At 43.5% G+C, this 27,700-nt stretch overlaps 1 protein-coding gene across 1 annotated transcript; it reads left to right on the top strand.

The window, feature by feature from the left end:
• Nucleotides 1-15,120: 15,120 nt before the first annotated feature.
• Nucleotides 15,121-25,170, top strand: Lect2 (leukocyte cell derived chemotaxin 2). Its single transcript, XM_006976759.4, has 4 exons — nucleotides 15,121-15,348; nucleotides 17,271-17,367; nucleotides 19,018-19,163; nucleotides 24,787-25,170. The coding sequence occupies exons 1-4, from the start codon at nucleotides 15,303-15,305 to the stop codon at nucleotides 24,951-24,953; spliced, it is 456 nt and encodes a 151-aa protein (XP_006976821.1). The 5' UTR covers nucleotides 15,121-15,302; the 3' UTR covers nucleotides 24,954-25,170.
• Nucleotides 25,171-27,700: the final 2,530 nt, after the last annotated feature.

Below are 27,700 nucleotides of genomic sequence, written 5' to 3'. Positions count from 1 at the left end.
TTTCCATTGCATGAGTATTGCTTTTGCAGCATCATGAAGTTGAAAAATCCCAAGTCAAACACTGTAAGTCAGAGACTGTGTTCCTTTGGGATGAAGTGGAATCAGATAGGCCAGGGATGAAGGGGCAATTGTCAGTCAAGTGAGCTCTGCATCTATTTGCTGCCTCTTAAGTTAAAATGAGTGAGCTGTGTGGAAACTGAAGCATTAATAAGGACAGCCCCTATTTTATGTAGGATGTCCAAGTCTAAATCAAAGGCAAGTGTTGGAAGGCCAGATGTTCTTCCCATCACTGCATTTTAGTGTTTTCCTGGAAATGATCTCATCACAATGGCAGCGCTGTTGGCCAACTGGGCATGCTATTTATATCCTGAGCTCCTATGCTCAGGTTTGAAATGCACCAAACTGAATACACAGCTTTGAATGTTGAGCTCATTCTGGAGAATCCTTTGGCTAGGGCTGTAATGTGTTAATTGTGACAACCTGTGTCATATGTACACATGTGATGTATTATGACCTAGAGCTAGGGGGTGGTTCTGAGTGACACCTCCATGTTAACCAACATGTGAAGTCAACTATTTCACTGTTCCCTTCTGCAAAGGAAAAAATGACTGCACCTAATTATTTCCTACAAAATAACATTGAGAGGGTCATTTAATGTCATAAACAACACCAATACTTAAAGAAGAAAAGGCCAACAGAGGAGATATGATAACGCTTTTTATCTGCAGTAATTTCTTGGTTTTCTTTTTATCTTTAAAGTTCAAGGTAAAGAGAGGCATCATAGAAAAGTTAACTTTTTTGAGAATATCATAGATTTTTTTATAGCTGTCTAATTTTGATTTTATACATTCATCTCACAAAAATCAAGAAAGCAAAACAAGAGTTACTGACACACATATCTATGTACACTTTTAATAATTTGTTGAAATGATGTGAAATTGAACATTTGGGGAGAGCCCTTTATTGTGAATCAGTATGAAGGAAATGGATGCATACACTGACAAAAAACCACAGTGGCCATTTCCAGATACTGTCTATAGGCCAGGTCCCATGCTGACTGATTTCTACACTTTATCTCGCTTCGTTGGTCAGCTTTCTGTTACTTTGAGAAAGTACCCGAGGTAACCAGCTTATAAAGGAGAAAGGTTGGTTGGGGCTCACAGTTCCATGGTCCACTGACCTTGTTGCTTTTGAGCCTGTGGTGAGGCAGCGCATCATGATATGGAACAAAGAGGAAAGCCCTTCAATTCATAACTAAGATGTGAAAAACGGGAGAAAGCGGAAGACATTCCCTCTCAAGGACACCCCTCAGTGTCCCACAAGGCTTTACCTATAACACCATCTGTCTCCATTAACAGTATACTGGAGACAGAGCCCATCACACAGGAGCTTAGGCGCAGGTGGCCTGTCTCTCACCCAGTGAGGCGCTTGGGGAGTGTGGCTGGACTTGAGTCCAGGTGGGTTGGCTCCTTAGTACAAAGCTCCTAGACTGTGTGAGGTAACAGCTTAGGGCTGGGCACACAGTGAAACACCAGTCCAGGGGAAATGGGGGACATTTTCACAAGAGCAGAGAGCAAACTGAGAGCCACGCCATTCCCCATCGGAGATGGAAGCACCTGGGGAGCCCCGTTTGGACCCACCTCTGCCTTAGGCTGTCTCTGCTCTCCAGCTCAGCATCAGTCACCACGGTGTTGACTGCTCAGTCACCACCTTTCTCCTGTGCAAGGGGGGATTCACCAGAAAGATGAAAGATTCCCAAACTTGCTTTCTGTTCTGAATTTAAACAATTCAAGTCATGTGTGTTTCCCAACTCCATCCCCTGTCTGTGAAAACTGCTTGAAGCTGTCAATTGTCTTCAATATGTAGAAAAAAGTTAATTTCCTTATTTAAAAAAAGCAAGAGCAACAATCTGTGACCAGCTTTTTCCACAAAGGGTAAACCTTTCCAAACAGCAACACGCTGTGGTGTCAAGACTGCAAGCTTCCATTGTGGGTATGACTCAGAACCAGAGGGCCAGGCCAGCTCGGACCTTGAGACGTGCTGGTCCAGCTAGTCCAGCTACTTCCACAAGTCTGGACCGGTTAAGATGGGCTTCAGGACTGGAAACAGCTCCGGAGCATTGGGAGGGTTCGCAGTCTGCTCAATGGCGCCCACTCGTGGACGTTCGCGCTGCGGCCATTGGTGGGAGCAGGCATTCCGCCGGAAGTTCTGTGCGCCAGCAGATGGGGAAACTGAGGAAGAAGTAACAAGAGTGGTCTCTTGGCACCCAGTCTGGTCCATGAGAGACGTTACCTTCTATACAAAACTCTAGTTGCTCATCATAACCTATCTGTCATTTATTTGTGCTATGACAAGTAAGTGCAACCCACCATGACATCAATCTAAGGGAATACAGAATGTCTGGGTAAAGTGTTAGCCCTTTTCAGTTCTGCATAATTTAATGGCCATTCAAATAAATGCTTGGGATCTCCTCTTCCATAAATATTTTACTCAACCTATAGAAATAAACAATATTGTAGATAAGAATTATTTGACAAATATTTTAACTTCTTATTTAAGATGATGCTACATATCAAAACTCAAAATACAAAAAAAAACTTGACAAAATTTGCCAATAAATTTAAAATGAATCACAGGGGGAATGGGATTTGTTTAAAGGACAAGCAACCAGTTAAATGTGAGGACTGGGAAATGGGTCAACAGGTAGAAAGTCTGCACAGCTGGATCCCCAGCACCCACTGAAAACCAGGCATAGCAGTGTGTGCCTGCAACCTCAGAGGGTGGGGACACGGTGCATGTGGGTTCCAGGGACCTACCAGCCAATCAGTATAGCCCAAAGGATGAGCTCCAGATTCTGTGAGAGACCCTGCCTCAAAAAATAGTGTGAGAAGCAATAGAGGAGAACACATGACATTGACTTCTGGATTCTACATGTCCACACTTGCACAGGTGGGCACACCAGTGTTCGCGCATGTACATACACACAGAAAAAAAATTTACTTGTGCTCAAATATGTGATCACCTTTGGGACATAAATGCAAGGGGTCTTGTCCTTCAAGTTGTCCACTTTCACAAAGTAACGGGGCCACGTGAAGGATACACATGGAGCTATAGTTCTGAAGGGACTTTAAATGCCTCACAAAAAAGTCCTGAGGTTGTTTAGAGACAGGGTGGTAAACCTGCAACCAGCTGGGAGAATGGTGTAGAGCAAACAAACAGGACTTGAGGTGAACCATACGTACAAGGACAGGAAGGGCCTTTGAGCAGAAGGGAAGGATGAAAAGAGCACAGGGCAGTCAAAATGCCAAGTACTGTGCAGGAAAGATGCATTACATGGGAAGAATGCAGGTATTCAGAGTGGTCCTGAGCCCCACAGCTCAAAGACTGGCTTTTCTGATGTCACCCGTGTTCTCACTGGGTTTTTTTGTCTCCAGGTCCAGCCTTGGCTCATGGCTAAGCTGACCCCCTGGGTCTTGGCTCCTCTTGTTTGTTATTTCTGGGCAGCCAGACATTGGTGGGGGGGGGTGCAGACCTTTCCAGGATCCCACCATGTGACAATCCTATAATTAGATGAATTTAAGTCCATACCCTGTTTCATTTCAACCTCATGGTCATTTCCTCACCTACTTTTACTTTCTCAAAAGATTGGGGCTGTTCTACCGTCAATCCCCCACCCCCACCCCACGCACTTCTTCCTTAGACCAGGCTTCCTCTCTAGGTACCCTGACTCTGCTGGCAGGCTCTCACTGAAGAGACCACTCTTTGCTTCTGGCCATTCTGTGCTTCGGCTCAGCAGGAAACACACGTGGTGAAATCTTCACCATACAGGGACCTCCCTGGGATCTCAGGGATGGGGATTTGGCTGTCTGTGCTTGGACCAGGAGCATGGACGTAGGTGAGTGCTTTCCAGGGGTCAAGGTCAAATAGCTGTGGCTTGTTTGAGCTCCAGCTGTGGAGGAGCAAACTGTAGCAAAAGGTAAAACAAAAAGTGCTTTGTTCCCTGTGAAAGACACAGAGGAAGTAGCCTCTGGAGTTGTTAGCAGAGAATGTACATGTAATCCTCCTGCCTTAGCAAGGCAGAGTTGGCCTAAAAACAAAAACAAAACCATAATTTGATGGGAATAAAATGAGCAACCTGGAACTTTTGACAGGGAGGAAAATGCTCCAAAAGAAGTGCTACTGGTCCATAAAAGAAAACACACACACACACACACACACACACACTAATTGCTTAACGGGCAATTTTTATTTCAAAAGCCACAGAGGAAATATCCCTCCTCCATCTCATGCATGCTCCAGTGTTTGTGGAAAGAGCCTCTTCCTGAGCTGGGCTGAGGGGCCTGAGGCCACTGTACTGGTGTGTGTGTGTGGGGGGGCGGTATTTGATCACACTGTGTGAAAGGCACCTTCTGATTGGTTTAATGAGGCCTTACCATCTCTGAGGAGTGGGAGGGGTTGGGGTAGGGGTAGGAGGTGAGGGGAGCGGGAGGAGGGGGGGGGAAACTGTGTTTGGTATGTAAAATGAAATAAAATAAAACTTTACGTGTGTGTGTGTGTGTGTGTGTGTGTGTGTGTGTGTGTGTGTGTGTGAGAGAGAGAGAGAGAGAGAGAGAGAGAGAGAGAGTTGAATGGCCAATAGGTAGTCAGGAAATGTTAGCCAGGACTTGATGGCAGAGAAAGGCACTAGGTTAGAATCTATGTGCGCAGGAGATGCCAACAAAACATGGAGCAAGTCGGATATACAGAATGGAAGAGAAGTAAAAAGCCACGAGGCAGAATGTAGATGAATAGAAACAGGTTAATTTACATTATAAGAGCTAGTTGAGAACAAGCCTAAGCTAAAGTTCAAGCTTTCATAATTAATAAGAAGTCTTGGTGTCGTTATTTGGAGACTGGCGGCCCAAGAGAAGGTCTGATAAGAAAGACCGGCTACAATGTTCTTTGTCTTCCCTTGTGGGATCCTCCCTGGCTGCTACAGCCACCTTCCAGCCTTGGCTGTCACGAAGGCCCTTCTCTTCCCTATTGCTGAGAAATGACCAGGATTAGAGCAGAGTGCTCGCAAGACACAGCCTTCCACTGAAGGTGGGACTCAGAGATGCTTCCCTGGCTCAGATTTTTTCCTTGTGTCTTATTTCTCTGCTTTTCATCAACTACGGTGAACTGGACAGACCACAGGTGTCCTTGAGATTATTGCAATTAGTAAATCAGCAAAATGAAATTCCTTGACATCTCAAGGCCATGCTCACAGGGCAGACTCCTGTTCTAGTTCCATTCAAATCAAACCCATAGTTAACCTGAAGCAAAGGTACCGACTGTGTGGCAGCACAACAGTTGCTTCATGTTCTCTTGGGTTCCTCACAGTTTCCAGATGTTGGTTCAAACACCAGTGGAGGAATGAACGTGCCTGTGAAGTTACTTTTTGTTGGTGAGAGTAACATGTAAATGTTTTCCCACAAGCTAATTACTGCATTTCCTCTTTGTATGCGAGTGTGCACATGAGTAGGCAGACGCACGCCACAGCGAGTGTGAGGTCAAAGGGCAGCTTACTGGAGGCTGTTCTCTCCTCCCACCACAGGAACCACAGGATTGTACTCACATCGGCGGGTTTGGCAGACCACTGAGCCGTCTTCCTGCCCCAGATTAACGTTGAAATCCCTAGTCTCCCAGTAAACAGATCTCTCTTTAAAACAGGGTGTGGCTCGTCCAATCAGTCGAAGGCTTTACTTCTGCCTCCTGAACACCTTTGGACCTCACATTGCAGAGCCAGCTCTTGCCAGCTCTCCGGCCTGCCTACCCTGCTTGCCCACACAGTTGCCGGGGCAAATGCTTTAAAATCGGTTTGTCCTCCCCCTCTCCCTCCCTCTCCCCTTCCCTCTCTAGCTCTCAGAAGATGCCTCTAGGGCAGAAAGACAGCATTCTCCCTGGAAACCTGTGTTTCCCACCAACAGCCTGGCAAAGACTTGCTTTAAGTCAGGCAACGCACTTACAGTCACACCACCCTTTGGGGCAAGGGGTCCAACCAAGTTTCTTAAATTGTTAGTCCTGATCTAGTAGCGACAGGATTCTCTCAAATTTCTAACTTCGTATTAAACATGCTCACAGTAAACCTTGAAAGCAGATAACCCAGCATGGGACATACCCATGAATGTTTGTGACTGTCCAAGGATGGCATGAATGTTTGTGAATGATGTCCAATGGTTACATGTGTATACTCTCTGCCAGTCTCCATCAGAAATGTTTCCTGGGGGAAGGCCGTGACTCCCTGGAGGAAGATAGACTTTAGAAATGTCAGCTTTGGAAACAGCCACAAAGTGAGCTGGATCCCCAGCCCTGAAGTATGTCACAGGCTGAGCTTGCTACAGGTTGTTCCTGCTTCGCCCACTCATCCCACCCCTGGGTTCTCTCTCATCCTCAGTCTCTCCTCTGAGCTGCACTCTCTTAGGTACCCATCTTGCCAGGTCTGCCTGCCTCCCTGCTGGGTCTCTCTGTGGAGCTCAGTACTCTGCCCACACACGGAGCCAGTGCATGATGGACTGGCTTGCTGAATGCTGAAGTAGCATCTTCGTCATCACTGGGAAAGACATTCTTGTTGACAGTTTCTTCTTTTGGAGACGTCAGTAGCTAGATGGCATTTTAATCCCTGGCGGTCCAGCATCATTTCTTCCCTTGTAATGGTAGAGCGATCCTCTGCTCTAAGATGTTCAGCTGCTCTGAGTCAATCAGAACAACTGTGCCAAGAATGTGTGTGTGGTAACTGCTGGCAACAGAGACATGTCCGTGTGTGGTACAATTTCTGGGTTCAAAGTTCAGTGTTTACCCTGGCATGAGGTAACCAAAGTCTGTGTTTCCCTAAGTGGCAATCAACTATTTGCTTTCTGTTGGTCAAAGTACCAGCAGATGGTAAAGCTGAGTGGGACTCTGTGAGTGCTGGATAGAGTGAACTGTCTGCTGCCTGGCACTTAGGGCATTCTGGAATCTTGAACTCAAATAGTCTGTTTCTATAAATTAAATCTCAGGGAGGGATTTGAAATTAGGAGATCTCTATTGAAAAGGATTTAAATGAGTAGCTGTTGAGTCTTCCCAGACTGCCATTTGAACTAAATGGAATGAAGTATCTAAATGCTACTGACTGAAGGGCTGAGCTTGGTTTTGTACCATTTATCACCAGAGTCTTTTGGCCATGAAAGTGTGCCAGAGACAGAGTCCACCAGTCACAAGAGGCAAGTCACCTGAGTGAATGTTAATACTGAAGCTGTAATGTAGACTGAGAAGTTTAGAAAGCTGTGAGAAGCAGATTCCACACTTTGAAGTTCTCTGTCCTTAGCATGCTGTGGATACAGTCAACACACATTCCACTTATCTATGTTTCCTGAGGAGGCTGTGTGTGTGTGTGTGTGTGTGTGTGTGTGTGTGTGTGTGTGTGTGTGTGTGATATCATCTCACCTGTCTGGATAGTTATTATAAAAAATAGTAAAGTCAAAGAAATTAAAACCCTTATGTACTCTTGATAGAAATGGAAAATGCTGTGTTGGTTCCTCAAATTTATTAAAAATTTATTTATTTTTATTTTATGTGTATGGGTATTTTGCCCAGAGGCCAGAAGAAGGTATCAGATCCCCTGGAACTTGAGTTACACAGATGGTCGTGAGCCACCATGTGGGTGCTGGAGGATCAAACCTGGATCTTCTTCAAGAACAACCACTGCTCTTAACCTCTGAGCCATCTCTGCAGTTCCCAACATTTAAAATACATGACTACCATGTAATTTAGTGATCCACTCTAGGCAAACGTCTAAAAGAATTGAAGCCAGGATATCAAAGAGATGCTCACACCCCCATATTCAATGCAGCATTCATCCACACCCCCATAGTCAATGTAGCATTCACCCACACGCCCATATTCAATGCAACATTCACTCACATCTCCATATTCAAATCATCATTCACCTGCACCCCCACATTCAATACAGCATTTGCCTGCATCTCCATATTCAATGCAGCATTAATCACAATAATCAAGTTATGGAAAGAACCAAAATGCCCACCAATGACCAAATGAAGCATGGTTTGTACACTTAATAGAACATTATTCAGCCTTAAAACATCGTTAGCACAACATGGATGAATCAGAGGACACTGTACTAGGTATACCACGTCAGGCCCAGAAGGACAAAGTCATGATTCTACTTCAGTGAGAAACTGAAAACAAACTTGTAGGAGTGGAGAACAGAATGGTGGCTGGCAGGCACAGGAGTAAGCTGGATGTAACAGGTTCAACAGGTATAAAGTTTTACTCAGAAAAGATGAGACAGTTCTAGAGGTAAGCTGTACATACAACATGGTGCCCATAGTTCAGGACAGAGTAGCGTGAACTTAAAGTGTGTTGGGAAGACAGAGCTCATACTCACCATTTTTACTCTGAAAGAAATAAAAAAAAAATAAAGACAACAAACCACATACAAAAAAGTGCTAAGAAGTGTTTGGTGATGATGGATAAATTGAATTAAATGTGTCCAGTGTTGTACATCAATTATAGATCATCTAAATGACATTTTAGAAAATGTTTTTTCAGATGACATACGGGTCACAAACAGCTAAAGGTAAACACAAATACACAGGATTTCATTAAAGTTCCAAACCTCCATGCTTCTAATGATGCTATCTAGAAAGTGAAAATACAGCCCATGTAAGAGGACAAAACATTTGCAGTCAGGTATCTGGCAAAGGTTTGGTGTCCACAATATGAAAAGATTTCTTACATCTCAACAACAAAAAATGACAAAATAAAAATCGAGCAAAATATTTAAATAGACACTTCTCCAAATGAGAGAAACAAATGGCCAATTGCTTTAGCACATGAAAATACATCAACATCACTAACCAACAGACAAAAGCAGTTCTTTAAACCTGTAGTTCCACCTCTCACCTATTGTTTTAAGGAGATGGCCAACAAGTGTTGGCAAGGTTGTGGAAAATCAGACTCACACACCACAGGGACCAACAAAGATCAAAGGGAACCTTGGAAAATGGCTACAATCTTTGCTCAACACAGTGCCAATAATTCCACCTCTATGTGTCTATCTACCCAAGAAAGTTGAAACCTTATCCCCACAAAAACCTGTAGGTGGATGCCCATAGAAGCATTATTCATGACAGTCCTCAAAGTGAAGGAACTTAAGTGTCCAGTCCTGATACATGTTAGATATGGACGATCCTAGAAAACAAGGAGAAAGCAGCCAGACTTAAGACATCACTGGCTCCATGACTCCATTCATGTAGAATGTCCAGAGTGAATAAAAACCACAGAAGGGAACTGCAGACCCCGAGTTATCAGCAGCTGAGGGAAATGGGGAAGGGTGACTAATAACGCCCATCAGATTTGTGTTGGGGGTGATGACAACATTCTGGAATGAGAGAGTGGTACTGTGATTCCCTGAAGATACTAAAAAGCAACATGTTATAAAGTCTGAAAGGATATATTTTATTCCATGTGAAATCCCAATGGAAAAAACTAAGTTTGTTACAGATGTAAAAACACTGGCATTTAATCTATGCAATAGTTCTTCCTCTTCCTTGTGCCTATTTCTAAAGAAATGAGGACACCCTGAGTGGCCATGCTTGCCCGGTGGCTTCTTGTGATGCTTGGCTGGCAGAAAAGGAAGTTCCAAGTCTGTTTGGTGACCTCTAGTGGGGAACACTTTCTGTTTCTTTTCTTCACGGGAAAGGGGATGATTTCACACTAGACTGCAACATTGGTTGGAAAAGCTCTAGATTCTTCATCTTTTTTAGCTGTTAAAAACACTTTCCCAAGGACTGGAGCAATAAGAAATACATTTCCTATTACATAGGAATCATCTCCATTGAATATCATAATCTTTATCAATCTACCTACCTACATGCCTATCTATCTACCTACCTACCTACCTACCTACCTACCTACCTTTGTGGAGTTTCTCCATGTCTTGGCAGCCTCTCCCAAATAACCATTCAGAGACTTAATATTAAGTATAAATGCTTGGCCTATAGCACAGGCTGGTTACTAGCTAACTTTTACATTTTCAGTTAACCCATATTTCTTATCTACCCTGTGCCACATGGCTGTACCTTATTTTTTTTTTTATCTTGCTTCTCTCTGCATTCTCGAGACTCCTCAAACTCCACCCTTTGTCCTCCCAGTGTCCGCCTTCTGGCTGTCCCACCTATATTTTCTGCCTAGGTAAGGATTAAACCAATTAGAAGGCACTTGGCAAAGACACATCTTCACAGTGCACAAAAAGATTTTATGCCATAACATTATCTATCTATCTATCTATCTATCTGTCTGTCTGTCTGTCTGTCTGTCTGTCTGTCTGTCCGTCCGTCCGTCCGTCCGCCCATCCATCCATCCATCCATCCATCCATCTATCTATCTATCTATCTATCTATCTATCTATCTATCTATCTATCTATCTATCTATCTATCTATCTATCTACCTACCTATCAATCTGCCATTTATCTGTGTATATATGTATCTATCATCTATCTATTCATCATCTATCATATATTTCTATCAATCAATCTACCTATCACACCTTTCTATCAACTATTTATCTATCTATCATCATCATCTGTTTCTGTGCTCATTAATTTGGTCCCTAGGCACTTGACTCATTCTCTCTACATCTGAGACTTGAGCACTGAGAAAACTCAGAGCCAGAAATTGGATTAAGGTAACTTATCCTCCATTAATAATGACCATTGGATTTTAATCTCCATGCTAACCTCAATAGAGTAATAACTGAGGAAGATTTTGTGCTGAGCAAAATTCTGGTGACATGTCCAAATTTAGTTTGACATAGTCCCCATGCTTGACTAGTAATTTCTGCTTGGAACACATGTGCAAATTCATGGCTTGTATTCTACATACTTGCCAGCTAGACCTAGACAATTTTGCTCCAGGGGCCTTGGGGCAAAAAAATCTATGATATCGCGCAACATTGAAATGCAGCATTACCCATGATAGAAAGCTGCACTGTATAATATATGTTCTATAAAGAGATAGTGTGTACCTTCTATAGCTTACAACCAAATTTAAGGTAAGCCAAACCTAATCTCTATTCTGTTGTCAGGGTCTTGAACCCACACATCTACTATTGTTCATTCCAACAATACAAAAAGAAATGGCTTAATGGAAAAGATTTTGTTAGATTCTAGGATAAGCTGATCACTCCCATCCAATGGAAAACCCAGAAATCATTCCCTATATTGAAATTATTTTCTACTAAATTTTCCTCTTGTTTATTCCACCTCCCAAATTGTTCATACTAATTCCCATGCTTCTAATTGTTTCCCTCCCTTGTGGGTGTGTAGGAAGGGTTGGGACCCATCACTACAGCACGGTTCCCAGTCTCCGAAGGATGCACATCTAGTGCCTTCTCTCTGACAATGAGTACAACAGGCGCACTTCAGCAGAGAGGTTCTGGCCTTGTTTTAGATTTCTGAATGCACTTGGCAAGAAAGCCAGTGTCCAAGAGCTTCAGCACGTTCTTCCGAGTGAACTCTGGAGGAAGGACCAGCAGGAAGCCTGGGTGTTTGACCAGGTCAAACATGGATCAAATTGTAAAGTGACTGTAGAGCACAGTGTAGTAAAATACTACAAACCCATTCTCAATAACTGCAACTTTGTGACGTCATGTTTAATACACATGTCCACTCTTCAGACCCATGGGCATTTTGAAGTCAGTCAGAGCCATCTATGTTGTGAGAGTCATGTATGTTTCCTGTGTACTTTGAAAAGAGGAAGATGATAAAATCCGCAGAGGATTCTTTTTACATAAGCAATAAATCCCACTGTGACCCAAGTGTTAAAACGGGCAGTGGTAATATCCCAGCCCCATCCCTCTTTTGTGTAACCTCTGATCCACCCACTGCCTTTTGCTGCTCAGGGTCATGATGTTCTTCACAGGGACAGCTTCCCACAGTCAACCTTTGGCTGACTGCATCACCCTGCTATCCTCTTCCGTCTGACCTGGGCCTAGAGCTTCTCTACACTGGGTAGTGGAGCCTTTCATCAGCTCTGAGTTGCCAGGTAACTGTTAGATGGCACAAAATGTTTCCTTCCCTCCGCTTTTTTTTTTTTTTTTTTTTTTTTACAGTGGTACCACTGCAAAGACATTATGAGCCTGCCCTGTCCGAGTTACATTCCCCAACAGCTTTTCACATCACTCACACCCGCCTGGACCCTATTTCATCAAGGGTTTCAAGATGGAATGCTACCATCTCTTCTTCAGTTTGGAGAGTTGCTCCAGTCTCAGAGAGAAAGATGGGTTAGAAAAAGGTTAATAAGGAAGGCAGGAAAATCAAAGAAAGGGTCACAGGCAGAAAAGGCAATAAAGTTGCTGGGACAAAGGTCTTGGGCATTTGAAAATGAGAGGTATTGCTAAATTGTCCTCTGGAAAGGTTAAACTGTCTTCTATTTTCAATAAGTGTTCAGGAGTCCCCATATCCTTGCTCTGCCTATCTGACAGGTGAAATTCTTCTCCTGTTTTGTAACCATTTCTAAGGGAAATGAAGCTCATGCCCATCACTTATTGGTGATTAGTATTCATTCTGTTGTGAAAGTCTGTTGATAGCTTCTGTTTGTTTTCCTATTGTTTTGTTTACAAGGTGTTTCTTGTAAGAATTCTCAGTATGTAGAGGTGACAACCATCAGAATGCACTACATACATGCTTGGAATTGTCAAAGAACAAGGTGTAGACGAATTTCTAAGCAGTCTTAATAAATAAAAAACATGGAGCCAAATATAGGGGCGAAAGCCTTAGAGTTCAGGGAAATAGTGAGAGCCACCAACCACCTTCCAAAGTGAGCTGCTTCCTGTCTACCTGTGCCTTTATTGCCTTGCCCTCTCATTGGCTCTTAGCCCAGCTACCTCACTTCCTTGTCACTGTCTATCTTTACAGACCTCCAGGTCTCTATGGTTGGTACTGGGATTAAAGGCGTGTGTCACTACGCTTGGCTCTGTTCCCTAGTATGACCTTTAATACACAGAGACCCTGCCTGCCAAGTGATCGGATTAAAGGCATGTGCTATCACTGCCTGACTTTTGTGTTAATGGCTTGCTATTATTATTTCCTCTGATCTCCAGGCAAACTTTATTTATTAACATACAAATAAAATATCACCACATTTCAGCACAAATAAAATATCACCACAACAAATTTAATAAAAACTTTAAGAGGTAAATACCTTATTTTATATAGAAAAAAGAATTTTGTTAGGATATTGGGAAATGGATGACCTTGAACTTCTGGTCCTCCTGTCTCTATCCCTGAGTGCTGAAATTAAAGGTTTATAGCATCACATCTATTTTATGAGCATTGTGAGTGCTTGGCAAGCACTCTATCTACTGAGATTTATATATGTGGGTGCGCGTGCGTGTGCGTGTGTGTGTGTGTGTGTGTGTGTGTGTGTGTGTGTGTGTGTGTATAATATATTATGTAGCTGCAACAACCCATCAGCGAATGGTCCTTCAGTCTCTGGGGGTTTGGACATTGAAAGGCCTCATCTATTTCAGAACTGAGAAAAATCCTGTGAATTTCATGGTTTACACTTCCCCTTCTCTCTCCTCCTCTTCGTGTGGAAACACTGGTCCGCTTTGACCAGTTTTGATCAAGTTTTGATTTCCTTTCAGATGTGTCCACTCCGCTCTACCTTCCCTGATGGTCTGAAGTGGTGTGTCTCCCGTGTACGACATGCTACATGGATTTGGGTCTTCTTCAGGAACCATTTCATCCCACTGGTCTATTATTCTTTTTCTCATTTTGACTCAGTTCTGCGAGGCCTCCATTGGGGTGGCACTCTGCCCCTCGCATTCCTTGAAGAGCCTGTGAAGTAGCCTTACCTGCACAGTTCTGTGACTGTTGCGGCCTCAGTGACGTCAGGCGACACCCAGCTCACACTGCTGTAGGGTGTTCTGGCTGACTTCGGCTGTCGAGCCTCTGCTCTACATGACTTTGTTCTGTCCGCGGGCCAGTGGGTTAGCCTGGGAATGTAGTGTAGCCCCCTTGGCACTGGCAGAGCACAGGAAGGTGAGCACAAAGACAAGGTCCACAGGCCACACTGTCACCTCTGATTCACTTGGTCCAGGCCATGTAGCTGAGCCAAAATCAAGGGCTGGAGAAGTCTGACCAGGAAGAGACTCCTGCAGATGGTGAAGTGTTGAAAGACCCGTTTCCTACAGCTGCTGACTAGGCATGCAAAGGAGGATGCTTCACAGAAAAGTCCAAGTCCTCCTCTAATGTTGAGGCTGTCAAGAAGCTGGTAGTTTATATATGAAAATCTCAATTCAGAAAATCTAAGTACAAAAAATGTACAGAGAGAATTAGGGAATTTTGCATTATGTCTCCAATAATTGATAAATTAATGTTTTGCATAGTTGCTATTGATTTTTTTCAGAAACAAAATATTTAGAGCTTAAATAGTCTCTGTGCCTCCAGCTCTCTCCTCCCCAGTCTGTGCTGAATGTTTTTGCATCATTATTATAATGTAATATTCATGAAAGGCTGCACTTTTGTTTAGGGAATTTAAAGAAATTATATAGTATACATAATTCTAGAAGTGCTTTTTATTCAATAGTGTATTTATAATCTAACTATGTTAATATATACAGTCTTCATTTAAGCTCTTATACTCTATCAAATGACTGATATCATAATTCAAATACATTTTTTCTACTGATGGATGCTTTGGTATTAATTTCCACTATCATAAACACTTAAAATCACATGCTCAAAAGAAATAAATATAATTTTGGCAAAATGTTAAATTTATCTAAAATCTTATGTAGATGAAATCTAACTGAACTGACAATAAAAAAAAAAAAAAACCAAACACCACTCCTAGTAGATATATTGTTGTTAGGGAGCATCTGCCATTATGACTAGTCAGTTCTCTACTGAAACAAGCATTATCCACGAAAAGAAAGGTCTTCAGCAGACAGTAAATATCTATACCACCATCCACACGTACATGCTCCCTCCAGTCCCAGTCAAAGGACACCAGTCTGCATCCAGCACTGTCATTTCTGTTAATATGTAGTCAGGATTCCTGATAACACTGGCTGCTTCCCCAGATCAAAGGCTTTTACAGAGGTCTCCACGGCATGTTACAGTTTAACTTGCCTCATTTTGTTTTCCGTGTCTCATACTAAATCTAGGAGGAATACAGGATTCTAAAGCTAACTTAGCAGAGAATTAACCCAAACTTGAATGCTGTATGTATGGAGCAATTCTAATTAGAGGAAGAGACAAGAAGCAAAATCCAGATGTTTTCTACAGCAGTCTTCATTTCAGCTGCTTTGATTTCCACTGGTAAGTTGAAAGTACATTGTTATAATCCTGGTTAAATAAAAAAAAATACCTGATTTAACCCTGATCTTAGGGGTAGACTTAAAAGTCAATGATAACAAAATTGCAACATAAAATTTGATATTAATAATTAAAGTTGCAGTAGGTGAGAAAATGGTGTAGTGGGTAGGGCAGTGGGAATTTCTCCACCATCTCTTCTTGATGTTCTGATTCTTTAGTGAGGAAAATGTAAACACAGTGTAGGAAGACTTTCAGACAAGCCTTCCAATCCTGGCCTGGAATTTATTTATTTATTTGGTTTTTGAGACAGCATTTCTCTGCGTAGCCTTGGCTCTCCTGGAACTCACACTGTAGATCAGGCTGGCCTTGAACCCACAAAGATTTGCCTGCATGGGGAGAGCAAGGGGGTTCTCAGTCTCTCCCTTCAGTGTTTTTTTTTCCCATTCCTCCTCTCCTAAGAAGTGGAGTAGACCAATACTCCAGGGTGAGCACGCTAGCTGCCTCTCTTCTTTCTCCTGGACGCAGGTCAACCAGATGTCCAGGCTGGGCTTTGCCTCCCAAGCGCTGGGGGTAAGGGTGTTCACTGGCCTGGCCTGGAATTTAATCAGTTAACACTCCCACCCCCTCCCCACAAAAACCCTAGAAGATAAAAATCTCAAGTAAGAGTTAGATGAATTGGATGTGGGAAATTCCTGATGCAAGGCCGGATTGGAATGAAGGGAAAGTCCTGTTGATGCTCATGGTAGGCAAGAAAAACAGATTAATAATAAAATGTCCACTAGATGCCTCAGTTGTCCAGGATAGATGCTGGATATTCCAGAGCCATGCTGTTGGAGCCTGCTCGAGGATTCATTTGAAGCTTGGATCTACAGTAGAAGGCTTTTGAGACTAACAGTTTAAGTTGCAGTAAAGAATATACTTAACAGCCATATTCTTTAGCTTTTCTTCACAGCATATATATTAGTGAAGAGTAAAATGTTTTTTTTTGGTTTTTTTGAGACAGGATTTCTCTGTGTAGCTTTGCGCCTTTCCTGGGACTCACTTGGTAGCCCAGGCTGGCCTCGAACTCACAGAGATCCGCCTGGCTCTGCCTCTTGAGTGCTGGGATTAAAGGCGTGCACCACCACCACCTGGCTTAAAATGTCTTTAAATAAAACCAACTATCAAATTAGCAGGCTCTTGTTTTTGCCTCAAAGTGAGAGGCTAAAATTGCTAACTGTTTTTCTGTGAATATGAACATCAAGAATTGGGGAATTCAATTAAATTCAGTTGATATTACTTACAATATTAACGGTGTAGGCTGCACTTAAAGTTTGTACAAAATATGCTGAGAGAGACAACTGCCTCTCACCATGTTTACTCTTCATAACCGTAATATAATCATTTTTACTCCCTTCCCAGACCCCTTCTGACCTGACTTCAGGCTCACTGTAGTTTAACACTTTAGATTACTTCTCAAATCCCCACTTCTGTGTCTGCAAATATGAGACTTAGTCCATGCTGTGTGAAGTTCACAAGTGGAGAGTATGCCTTGCCTGTGAGTCAGACATTTGCTGGGGTGCCATTCTTAGACCTGACTATAAAGCAACATTTCATGGTTACCGTACAGTTCCTAAAGTTGTTTTCTTTAAAGCTACGCTATTTACTTTTGCTTAACCATAACAAGCAAAGTAAAAATTGGAAAGCACAATTTATACCATGTATTCATGAATGATTTGAAACAGTGAGACGAGGAGTTTAGTGCTTATAAATAAGTACTTTATATGCCACAGACAGAATAATATAGCAAGGGGGCTAAGTTTTATGTCTGAGTCAGTTGTCCATAGGAAAAACTGACCTATAAACTCCCAAAGGGACTGGGGAGTAGACATACAGGGGAGACACAGGCTGGAGACACCCATGGCTCTCACGTTTCTCCTCTGCAGCCGTGGCAGGACCTTGGGCTAACATATGTGCCAGCAAATCTGCCAATGAGATCCGGACTTGTGACAGCTATGGTTGCGGACAGTATTCTGCTCAAAGGTACTTTGTTGTTGTTTTGGTTTGGTTTGGTTTTTCGAGACAGGATTTCTCTGTGTAGTCTTGGTGCCTGTCCTGAATCTCTCTATGTAGACCAGGCTGTCCTCAAACTCACAGAGATCCACCTGCCTCTGCCTTCTGAGTGCTGAGATTAAAGGTGTGTGCCACTGCCACCCGACTCCTCTCCTCTTTTCGTATTGTCTTTGTCCTGTGTTTCCTAGAGGGCTTACAGTGACCTCCCTCCGACAGACTGGAACCCAGTGGTATGTGTGCAGCAATGACTATATCTGAAGCAGTTTGTGAGATTATGCTTCAAAGATGAGGTCTGTACTGGAGACAGCAGGGACTGAGTGAAAGGGAAAGGAATCAAAACGCTCCTTCTGGACTTCTTTTCTCTACACACTCCTACCTCATCTGGCTTTCCAGTGTAAAAAGAGCCAAACTATTCTATTGTATTTTATACATAAGGAATTTGAAGTGATCGATCATCCAGCAGAGCTGGAGATGGCTACACTTGAATTCAGCCTTTTGGATTCTTTTTGCATTGGCCATGCTGTTACTGACCAAGGTTCTGGAATTTTAACATTAGAAACTGACCCTGAACAGGCAAGAACCTCTTGACCCCTTCTAGATGAAGGTCATAGTCCCGAGGTTCCAATAACATGCACGCTGTGGACAAAGCAGCCATATACAAACGGTATCACTGACCTCCACCCCAATCACAGTGATGCTCTTGCATTATATACTTACAAAGAAATGCAAACACTCACAACAGAACTGAGAGATGCCAAGCTGTAAGAATGACTTCAGAATGAGTGCACACTCAAAAGTTTGTATATTGGACTGACTTCTTAACTTCCATGGAACCTGATCAATGTTGCCTTATACACAATCCTAAGAGTCCCATCCTTGTGCATCTGATTGTTCAGTAGTGCCCACTAGAAGGGAGGAAGCTGGGGGTGGCGGGGGGTAGGCAGGCAGTGAAGGCAGTGGAAGCCAGAATTGCTGGATCAGAAAGACAACTTCTAGATGCCTCACTAGGAATGGTTTTGTTTGTGTTCCTGCAATCTGACAAGCCTGGGAGGAGGTGTCCCTCACTGCGTTAAGGCAGTCTTTACACCAAATGAAGTGTATAACTACTTCTACTATGAGAAAAAAACAAGACCCGGGGAACATATGCTATTTATACAAGAGGTTCCCTAAAACAGTAACTCTTTTTAGTTGGTCTTGAGAGGAGTGGGTGTGTAGTGGTATTCAGTAGTACAGCACTTGCCTAGTACCCACGAGGCCCTGGGTTTGATCCCCAACATTGAAAAATAAAAGGCCTTGAAGGGACCAAGAGTCAGACAACTATAAAATATATTTATACACCCTGACTCATTTTTTAAAATACCATAATTATAATATTTAAGGCTTACTGTCAAGCAAATATGATTTTAAATTATTTAATTTTTACAATATGGCCATTAGTACTCATGGGCAGAGAGGTTAAAATTGGGCTAAACAGAACAAAATATCCCTGGCCCTGCAATATTTTCTGCTTGTTTCAAGTTTGGATGCCCAAGGCTAGGATCTGTGCTCTATGAACAGAATCCTGGCAATAAATTTCCCTGAGGCAGCCCCTCAGTCTGATGGCTCTTCTTTATATTCTAGAAGTCCCAGGCATCACCCAGGTGTGGATGTCCTCTGCTCAGATGGATCTGTTGTGTATGCACCATTCACTGGGACGATAGTGGGCCAGGAGAAGCCCTACAGAAGCAAAAATGCCATCAATAACGGCCTGCGACTGTCTGGAAGAGGTAAGAGTGTAGATCTGGGACACTGTGCTGGCGCTGTGCCATGACCAACCTCCCAGAGACCCCTTGTGCTGCCTCTGTACCACTCTTCTTAGCAAGGACAGTTACTAACCCATCACCACACATTAGTTTGGCATGTTTGAAGGATAAGTGGAATTAAGTGAGCTGTCTGCACTATTTCTTGTGAGGCCTCTTGAATTATCTATCACCGCTGTGAAATTCACCCATGTTTTATAGCCATGCTCATTCTTTTTGTTTAGAAATGAAGAAAGCTTATTAACAAAGAGAAGGCATTCCCAATAATGGAAGTGGACTAGTGAGCCAAGGATAAAACCCCCCAAGGCTCCTTTTTGTGCACACACTCCGCTATTCATCTCTCCTCCTTTAAATGGACACTAGAGTAATGCCTAGTTTTAGGTGGCTGGAAAAATGCTGCTAGGGATTTTCTGGTGCCTGTCTGTGGTGCTGAGGATGGAAGCAGTATGCATGCTGGCTCTATCACTGAGCTATACGCCCAGCCCCACGGGTACTCTTATTAAGTGTGTTTATGTGTTTGCAAGTTCCTATGTGCAAGTGCGTATGAGTGTATGCACACGAGTGCATGTGGAGGTCACAGGGCAACCTGGGGTGTCTTCCTCGGGTGCCACCCCACCTTTCTCTTCCTTCAATTTTTTACATTTATTTACTTACTTACTTTCATGCATGGGCACGCGTGTGGAGGTGAGGATACCCAGTAAGGCTTCAGTAGGCTACCCATCTACTCCTTTCTAGGGTCCCAGGATCGTGAAGGTTTGGATGAATCTGCTTGCTGCTTCCACCTCATTACCTGTTAGGTGGCCCTACTGACCTTGGCTTTGGCTATGAAACATCACTTCGGAGACAGTTTAATGGCACCAGTTCCTGCTGCCACTTAAGCCATAGAGAGCAGCCAAGAAAGAGCTCCCCAAAGCCTTGGGGTCCCTCAAAGCCTTGGTGACAAGTTGTCCCCAGAGCCTCTTCCTCTTATTCCTTCCCCGCTAGTGTGACAAAGCACACACAGCTATCAGGGCAGGAAAGCCAGGCAGTGGGAGCACAGGGCAGCGCTTGCACTGGACCTGCAGTCAGGAAGCTGAGATGAATGCTGACGCTCATCAGGCTTCCTCCTCGCTCCCAGCCCTTTCTTCAGCCTGGGCCCCTAGCCCACGGTGCCACTGGGCTAGCATGGGGCTTTCCTCCTTGGTTGAACCTCTGCGGAAATCCTTCACCTGAGTGTCTTCTAATGACTCCAAGTCCAGTCAGACTGACAGCAAAGATTAACCATCACACTACCACAGAAATAAACATATGTACTCACGAAAAGGTACAAGATCAGGGCTGGGAGAGAGCCTTTTCTGTAAAATGCTTGCCTCACAAACATCAGGCCTGAGTGCCATCTCCAGAATCCATGGCAAAACCCCACATGGTAGTGTACCCTTTGAACCCCAGCACTGGGGAGGTCGAGGCAGTGGATTCCTGGGGCTTAGCATATTGGGTGAGCACCAGGCCAGTGAGACACACACACACACACACACACACACACACACACACACACACACACACTGAGACAACAACCACAAAGGAGAGGGAGGGAGATGGAGGGGGAGGGGGAGGGGGAGGGGGAGGGAGAGGGAGAGAGAGAGAGAGAGAGAGAGAGAGAGAGAGAGAGAGAGAGAGAGAGAGAGAGAGAGAGAGAGAGAGAGAGAATGCTAACCGGAATGGAGTGGGCCTTTGAAAAAGTCCACCCCCACTGCCATCTCTTCCAACAAGGCCACACCTCCTAACCCTTCCTAAACAGTTCCAACTGGGGACCAAGAATTCAAGCATAGGAGCCTATGGGGTCCATTCTCTGTCAATCCACCAGTGACCCAACCCAAATCCTCCTTCCATTCAGACTAGGGGATTACTGAGTCAGCTGATCAGTGTGTCTGTGTACTAGACTAGTTCATCTTCACGTGGTCCCAGTACATCCAACCTACCCAGGGCTACTTCCCTGGTGCCAGATTGCAATGTGGTTAACACACTCGGCACCCCACAGTGTGTATTTTCAGCTGCAGGAGATGCTGCCATGCAGTTTTTCCAAAGGCTGTTGTGATTTGTACCCTTGCTAAGAGTCAGAGAGTTCCAGATACTCCACACATGCTCCATGCTTCCTGCTGCCTGGCTGGTGTGTTGAGTCTATCACTGTAGTTTGAATTTGCTTTCTCCTGATACCTCAAGGTATTGGCACCATTACATATATTTTGACAACATGGATGACAATCTTTTGTAATGTGTTTATCTAAATACTTTACCAAATTCCTACTAGACTGTCCACTTACTGATACACAGGAGCTTTTTACATTTCTTGATGGGTGTCCTCTGCCAGATGTGCACATACACACACTTCCTCCACTCTCCAGGGTGCCATTTACTTACCAATGTCTTTTAGCAGACAGAAATTATTTTCATGTGGTAAAATTCAGTACTTTATTTCATTTCTTTTGACCTGTTAAGACGCATCTGCCACCACTGAAGACAAACTTTCCTGTTGCCCTCCTGTTTTGATCTGCAGTCAGTCTCCAATGGGCTCGTGTAAGACACTAGACAGGGGCTGCACTTCTTTTGGCTTTATTATACTGCTTTTTCCCAAATAAATTGCATGTCAGATGTCAGTTTCTATAAATCCTACTGGGGTTTTGGGGTGTGTGTGTGTGTGTGTGTGTGTGTGATGTGTGTGTGTGTGTGTGTGTATGTGATGGTGTGTGTGTGTGTGTGTGTGTGATGGTGTGTGTGTGTGTGATGGTGTGTGTGTGTGATGGTGTGTGTGTGTGTGATGGTGTGTGTGTGTGATGGTGTGTGTGTGTGTGTGATGGTGTGTGTGTGTGTGATGGTGTGTGTGATGGGGTGTGTGTGTGTGTGTGTGTGTGTGTGTGTGTGTGTGATGGTGTAATGGTGTCTTTAAGCCAACAGTCCTTCAATGAACCATCGTGCCCTCTGATTAGAGCTCTAACTGTTTCAATACTTGCCCTATTAGTTTTTGTATAGAAACTCCCATATCTTGTCATCTTTTGTTTAGTGTCTAAGGGTAACGTATGAGTTTTCTTAGACCGTCTGCAGCAGCAGGATTTAACAGAAACATAATACAAGTTGAATATGGAATTGTATATTTCTAGCAGCCTCACTGAAGGAAAATAAACATAAAACCGATTTTAATATTTATTCAACCCAGTGTCTCCAAAACAGTATTTTAAATATGATTAAATCCACATAGCTGAGTGTGGTCGTTCACACGTGTGATCTCAGCACTTGGGAGGCTGAGGCATGAGAACTACATGAGCTCCAGGTCAGCCTCGGCTCCAGAGGGAGACTCTGTCTCCAGCAATTGCCAGCTGGGTCACAATTCCAGCATTGGGAAGACCTGCCATAGTTACATGGAAGACCGCGTTTCAAAAAGCCAAACAAGCCAACAAATAAAATAAAATAACTACTGAAATATTTTTTCATTTTATGCTGGTTGCTTAAAATGCACTGTGTATTGATCATGAAGCAAATCTAAATTCACACTAACTCCATGTTAACCGCTTGCCTTGTTGGCTTCCAGTTACTATACGGGGCAGTACAATTCCACAGCTTCACTTCCCACCCCGATCGTCCTTTCTCCGTCTGCACTGAGAGAAACACGTTCAAGTTTCCCCTTTAGCAGCTCCTGTGTCAGTTAGAGCACGGACAGTGGTGAGGTCGCCTCTTCCTCGGGAAGGGGCCGCCAGTGCCGAACATTATTCCCTGTCTGTTTCAACGTGTTTGGAGTCATTCTGGTCTCTGGTAACAGGATCCTTGCTTTCTGCTGCCTCCGTCTCCTTGGCAAATCTTTGTCCAAGTCTTTATCTTTGGCCTTTTCAATCACTGGTATTGTTAGATGCAGCACAAAATGGGTTTATTTGTGCCACCAGGGAAAAGTTATAAGAAGACAAGCCTGTTCACACTTTTAGACCACTCATATTTGATCCCAACACTATCCTATTTTATAATTATTACATTATACTATGTCTCTACTTGGAATTATATTTAGGATAGATGTATACATAAATATATATATTCTAAATATATATACACATTTACACATATATTTAGAAAAGTATCTTTTTGTTTGTTTCCATTTTTCTTTTTTAGGATTAGTAGTTTTGTTAGACTATATATGTCTTAGACATAACACTATTCTGGGTCAATTTTCTACTGTCTAATGCTTTTCTGCTACTATTCTCCAATATTTTATTAGATTTTTATTTGAATCTATTCTCCATAATCTTGTTTTAAAACAGGATTCTGTCTTCCTGAGTTTATCCAGTTCTGCTTCTTTCTGTTTTTTTGTCCACTTCTGCCTTTCCCCACCCCCACCCCACCCTGTCTGATCATTACTCGTCATTCTTAAAGGCTCACGTTTGGCTGGACTTAGCAGCGGACACTCACAGCAAGAACAGCCTACGTCTCTCGGCCATCTGTTCCTGGCGCTCTCCCTAGGCTTCGTTTGTTCTCTTGGCCCTAAGCTTAGCACTTTCTGCAGCCTCCTCCTTGCCTTTAGCAATGCATCGGCATTTGTGTGGCAGGACCCGCGGGACATGTGGGGTAACAAGTTCCTGAATCTTGGGATCTTTGGTCCTGGCTTTCTTACCTTCTTCGTTAAGGGCCTTCTGACAGCATATTGGTGAACGCCATCTTTTTTAAAGAGATTGTAAAGTTTCCAGATTAGGCCAGCTTTTGTGGCTCCAACCACTGAGGCACAGTACTATCTGTCAGTCCAGGGAGATCCATCTCTCCTTTTTTGCAATGACCAAGTTGAAAACGCCCAGAATGACATCCACAGTGCATCCCTGAGCAGCCTGGCACCTTCCTCTCCAGTTCTCCTTGATCTGCAACAAGAACGCCCCTTACACAACAGCAGGTGCACTCTGCTGTGGGTCAAGACCTCTTGCTTCATGGGAAAACCTTGTTTGCCATTCCCACCACAGATCTGGACCACTTAGCCCTCCCTCTCTTCACCCAGAGCATCAGAAGCCACTTCTGTGGCCATGAGCTTCTCAGAGAAAGTACAAAATTCAAATTCATCATTCACTTCAGTGAGTTTCTGACAGCCATGGCTGGGAAGGCGAAACCCAGCTTCATCCTGACATGGCGGACCACCTTGGAGGTCTCACAAGAACTCCACTACTGTTTTTATATTTTAAGTTTGTGTGTACACATTTTGCATTTGTATGCATGTGTGTGTGTGTGTGTGTGTGTGTGTGTGTGTGTGTGTGTGTGTGTAAAGGGCAAAGTCATCTTCTGGTATCATTCCTCAGGTATCATCTACTTTGCTTTCTGGAACAAGGTATCTCATTGGCCCAGTGCTTGGCCAGTAGGCTAGGCTAGCTGGCCAGGGAGCCAGGAATACATCGGTTTCCACCTCCCCAGGCCAGAGATGACGAGAACATGCCACAATTCTCAGCTTTTTTCATGGGTTATAGGAATAAAACCCAGGTCCCTATGCCTGCAAGACAAGCACTTTCCCAACTAACTTATCCCCCCAGTCCTGTGCTTTTAATTTCTGATTCAAAGCTACAGAAGTCCAAATAATATCTTCATTTTCTTTTAGGTTTCTGTGTCAAAATTTTCTACATTAAGCCAATTAAGTATAAAGGTTCTATCAAAAAGGGAGAGAAACTGGGCACCCTGCTGCCCTTGCAGAAAGTTTACCCTGGCATACAGTCACATGTACACATTGAGAACTGTGACTCCAGTGATCCCACTGCATACCTGTAGGTGAAGATAAAAAGCAGCCACATCCTGTTCAGAATGGAAGGCGGAAACATCCGCTCCCGAAGAACTGTGTATTCCAACAGAAACACAATCGATGCAGAACCCACCATTCTGACGCCCACTCATCGTCGCTCGGATCTTTCTGCCATCTAGAGGACCAAGGTGTTGTGTATTATAGATGTTTAAGTCCTGATGACTGAAATAAACAAATGAATTCCAACATGTCCAGACTGTATTTCTGAGACCTCTGAACTAGCCATTTCTCTGCCTGAAAGTGACAAAGAGCTCGAAGGTCCTTCCATGAGAGAAGAATGACAGAAATGAAAAGCCGCTGTCAAGGCTTGGCACGTGACCACCGTAATAAATGCCAGCTGACAGAACGGAGGCTTCTTTTACAAGGAGCTGATGAATTCTCAGCAACGCCCTGACCTTTGTCAGGCCTGAAGGAGGGTCAGCTATTCACAGGGCTAAGGCTTGCTGGTCTTTCTAGCCGCACTCCTTCATGCTCCATGAGTGACGGGCTTCCTAAGAAGTGAATGGTGGCATCATCTAGAAAAAGGCACATTCTAGATCTCAGTGCGGCTGCAAACATACATACATACAGGGCGGATGAGGGTGAGAGAGAACTACTCTTAACTGAAGTGCTTAGGAACTAAGTCGGGCAGCGTCATCCAGCAACGCCATACATCATTCTATATACAATTACCCAACTTATTACACATCATTCTTTCTTAATGCTGCTGAAAGTACGAGGAGAAAACAGAACCAAGTAAGCGTGCAAAGGAGCAGATCAATTCTTGCTCAAACTTGGTCATAAGGAATGAGGAAACTGGAGGAATCATCTGGAAATTCCACTCATGAAATTTTGCTTAAGTTATTTAGAAATGTAGAATGACTCCATCCTCATTTATAGGTATGGTAAAGGAAAAGACAATTACTTGACCTTTATTACTCTAGAAATGACTCCATTTGTATTCCTATGCATAATAATGTCCATGACAACACTACTTGTCATAGTAAAACCAGAGACAATCCAAATGCCCATTAACAGTGACAGATTTTAAAGACCAGGTCATAATTACAAAGACAAATATTACACAGAAGTCATAATAAATGAAGCTTAGTTGAATATAATAACATATGCAAATGATAGAAATAACAGTAATTGAAGAAAGGTGAAAAATTCACTTAAAGTGGGATGCTCTTTTTCTAAGGTCAAAACCAATAAAATAACAAAATTTCCAAGAATACATATAGGTGATAAAATTAAGAAAGAAAGAAAGAAAGAAAGAAAGAAAGAAAGAAAGAAAGAAAGAAAGAAAGAAAGAAAGAAAGAGAAAGAGAGAGGGAGATAGGGAGGAAGAGAGGGAGGGAGGAAGGAAGGAAGGGAGGGAGGGAGGGAGGGAGGGAGGGAGGGAGGGAGGGAGGGAGGGAGGGAGGGAGGAAGGAAGGAAGGAAATAATGGCTTAATTACCCCGGCATTAGGGAGAGCAGAGCCACACACATTTTAGTCACTGCAGTGGTACAGTTGTGCAGCCAAGGGTGACACATGAGTACTTCTTGTGAAGTACTATTCAGTATGTCACAGAGGCAACTGGACGTACGTGTATGCAGGTATGTCCTAGAAGAGTCCGTGATGTTCCTCAGGCATTTAAGGACCCACGTTGTAGTCAGCACTTTTTATATGCAGGTTCCTGTCATCATCCAGCACGTCACAATATCGATGAAGGACTAGTACACTGAAATTAAAGTTCTCCCGGGATGTCATGGCTCATGCCTTTAATCCCAGCACTTGGAAGCAGAGCCAGGTGGATCTCTGTGAGTTCGAGCCAGTCTGGTCTACAGAGCGAGATCCAGGACAGGCATCAAAAGTACACAGAGAAACCCTGTCTCAAACCAATCTCCCACAAAATTAATTTTGATTTAAAAATATGTGCATCACTGTTCAGTTTGATGACCTTCTGTAACACTCACTGGTGCCCACTAACTTTGTATCATTCCAGTGGATTGCATTTGCTTCCAATAGCCAAGCATCACACTCCCACTAAGACTCCGAAGGAAGTGGCTCTGAAGGCCACTGAAAAGGATCTCAATTAGCTGACCAGTGAAGTTTGTTCCACATAATCAACACCCTGGATTGGTGCTTAGGAGGTGAAACACAGTAAAACATGGCTAGCATTTTCAAAGCCAAGCTGATTGTAAGTCCACAGAGCAGCGCAGGAGCACTACCTTCTGCCTGCCATGCACATTTTATAGAAATGCAAACTCCAGACAAAGAGCATCTTCCTTAGGAAGAACTAGAATACTGCGCCCTCTAGTGGATTACATCAGAGCTGCTCGTAGGTTCTGATTTAAGGTCCAAATGACAAAAGACAAAGAACCCTAAGAAACTTGCTTTTCCTCATAAAAGTTATTAAAAATGTGGAGCCAGATATTGCCATGTTTTATAACTGTGAGTGAATATGGATAAAAGGATTTTTATTTTGAAAATGCTTTTAGTTAGTTGTAGAAAATTAATTTAATGGAACAGCAAGGTCAGCAGCCAATTGAGGTTAGGTCCACAGAAGGGTGAACTCGCACATCTTTTAAGAGGGCACTGATCACACTTGGGGGACAAGAGCAATGCAGATGCACTCACTGTCTGCCCACCTTCCTGACCCGTCCCCTGACTCTGCAAATAGCAAAGGAGGCCTGCAAGGACCACAGGAAGGAAGAGGGGAAAGAGACAGTCCAGCTGTTGTTTCTTCTGT

This window comes from Peromyscus maniculatus, chromosome 5 (assembly GCF_049852395.1).
Source record: "Peromyscus maniculatus bairdii isolate BWxNUB_F1_BW_parent chromosome 5, HU_Pman_BW_mat_3.1, whole genome shotgun sequence".
Classification (NCBI taxonomy): Eukaryota; Metazoa; Chordata; class Mammalia; order Rodentia; family Cricetidae; genus Peromyscus; species Peromyscus maniculatus.
The sequence above is the reverse complement of the archived record's forward strand: the minus strand, read 5'-3'. Positions and strand labels throughout refer to the sequence as shown.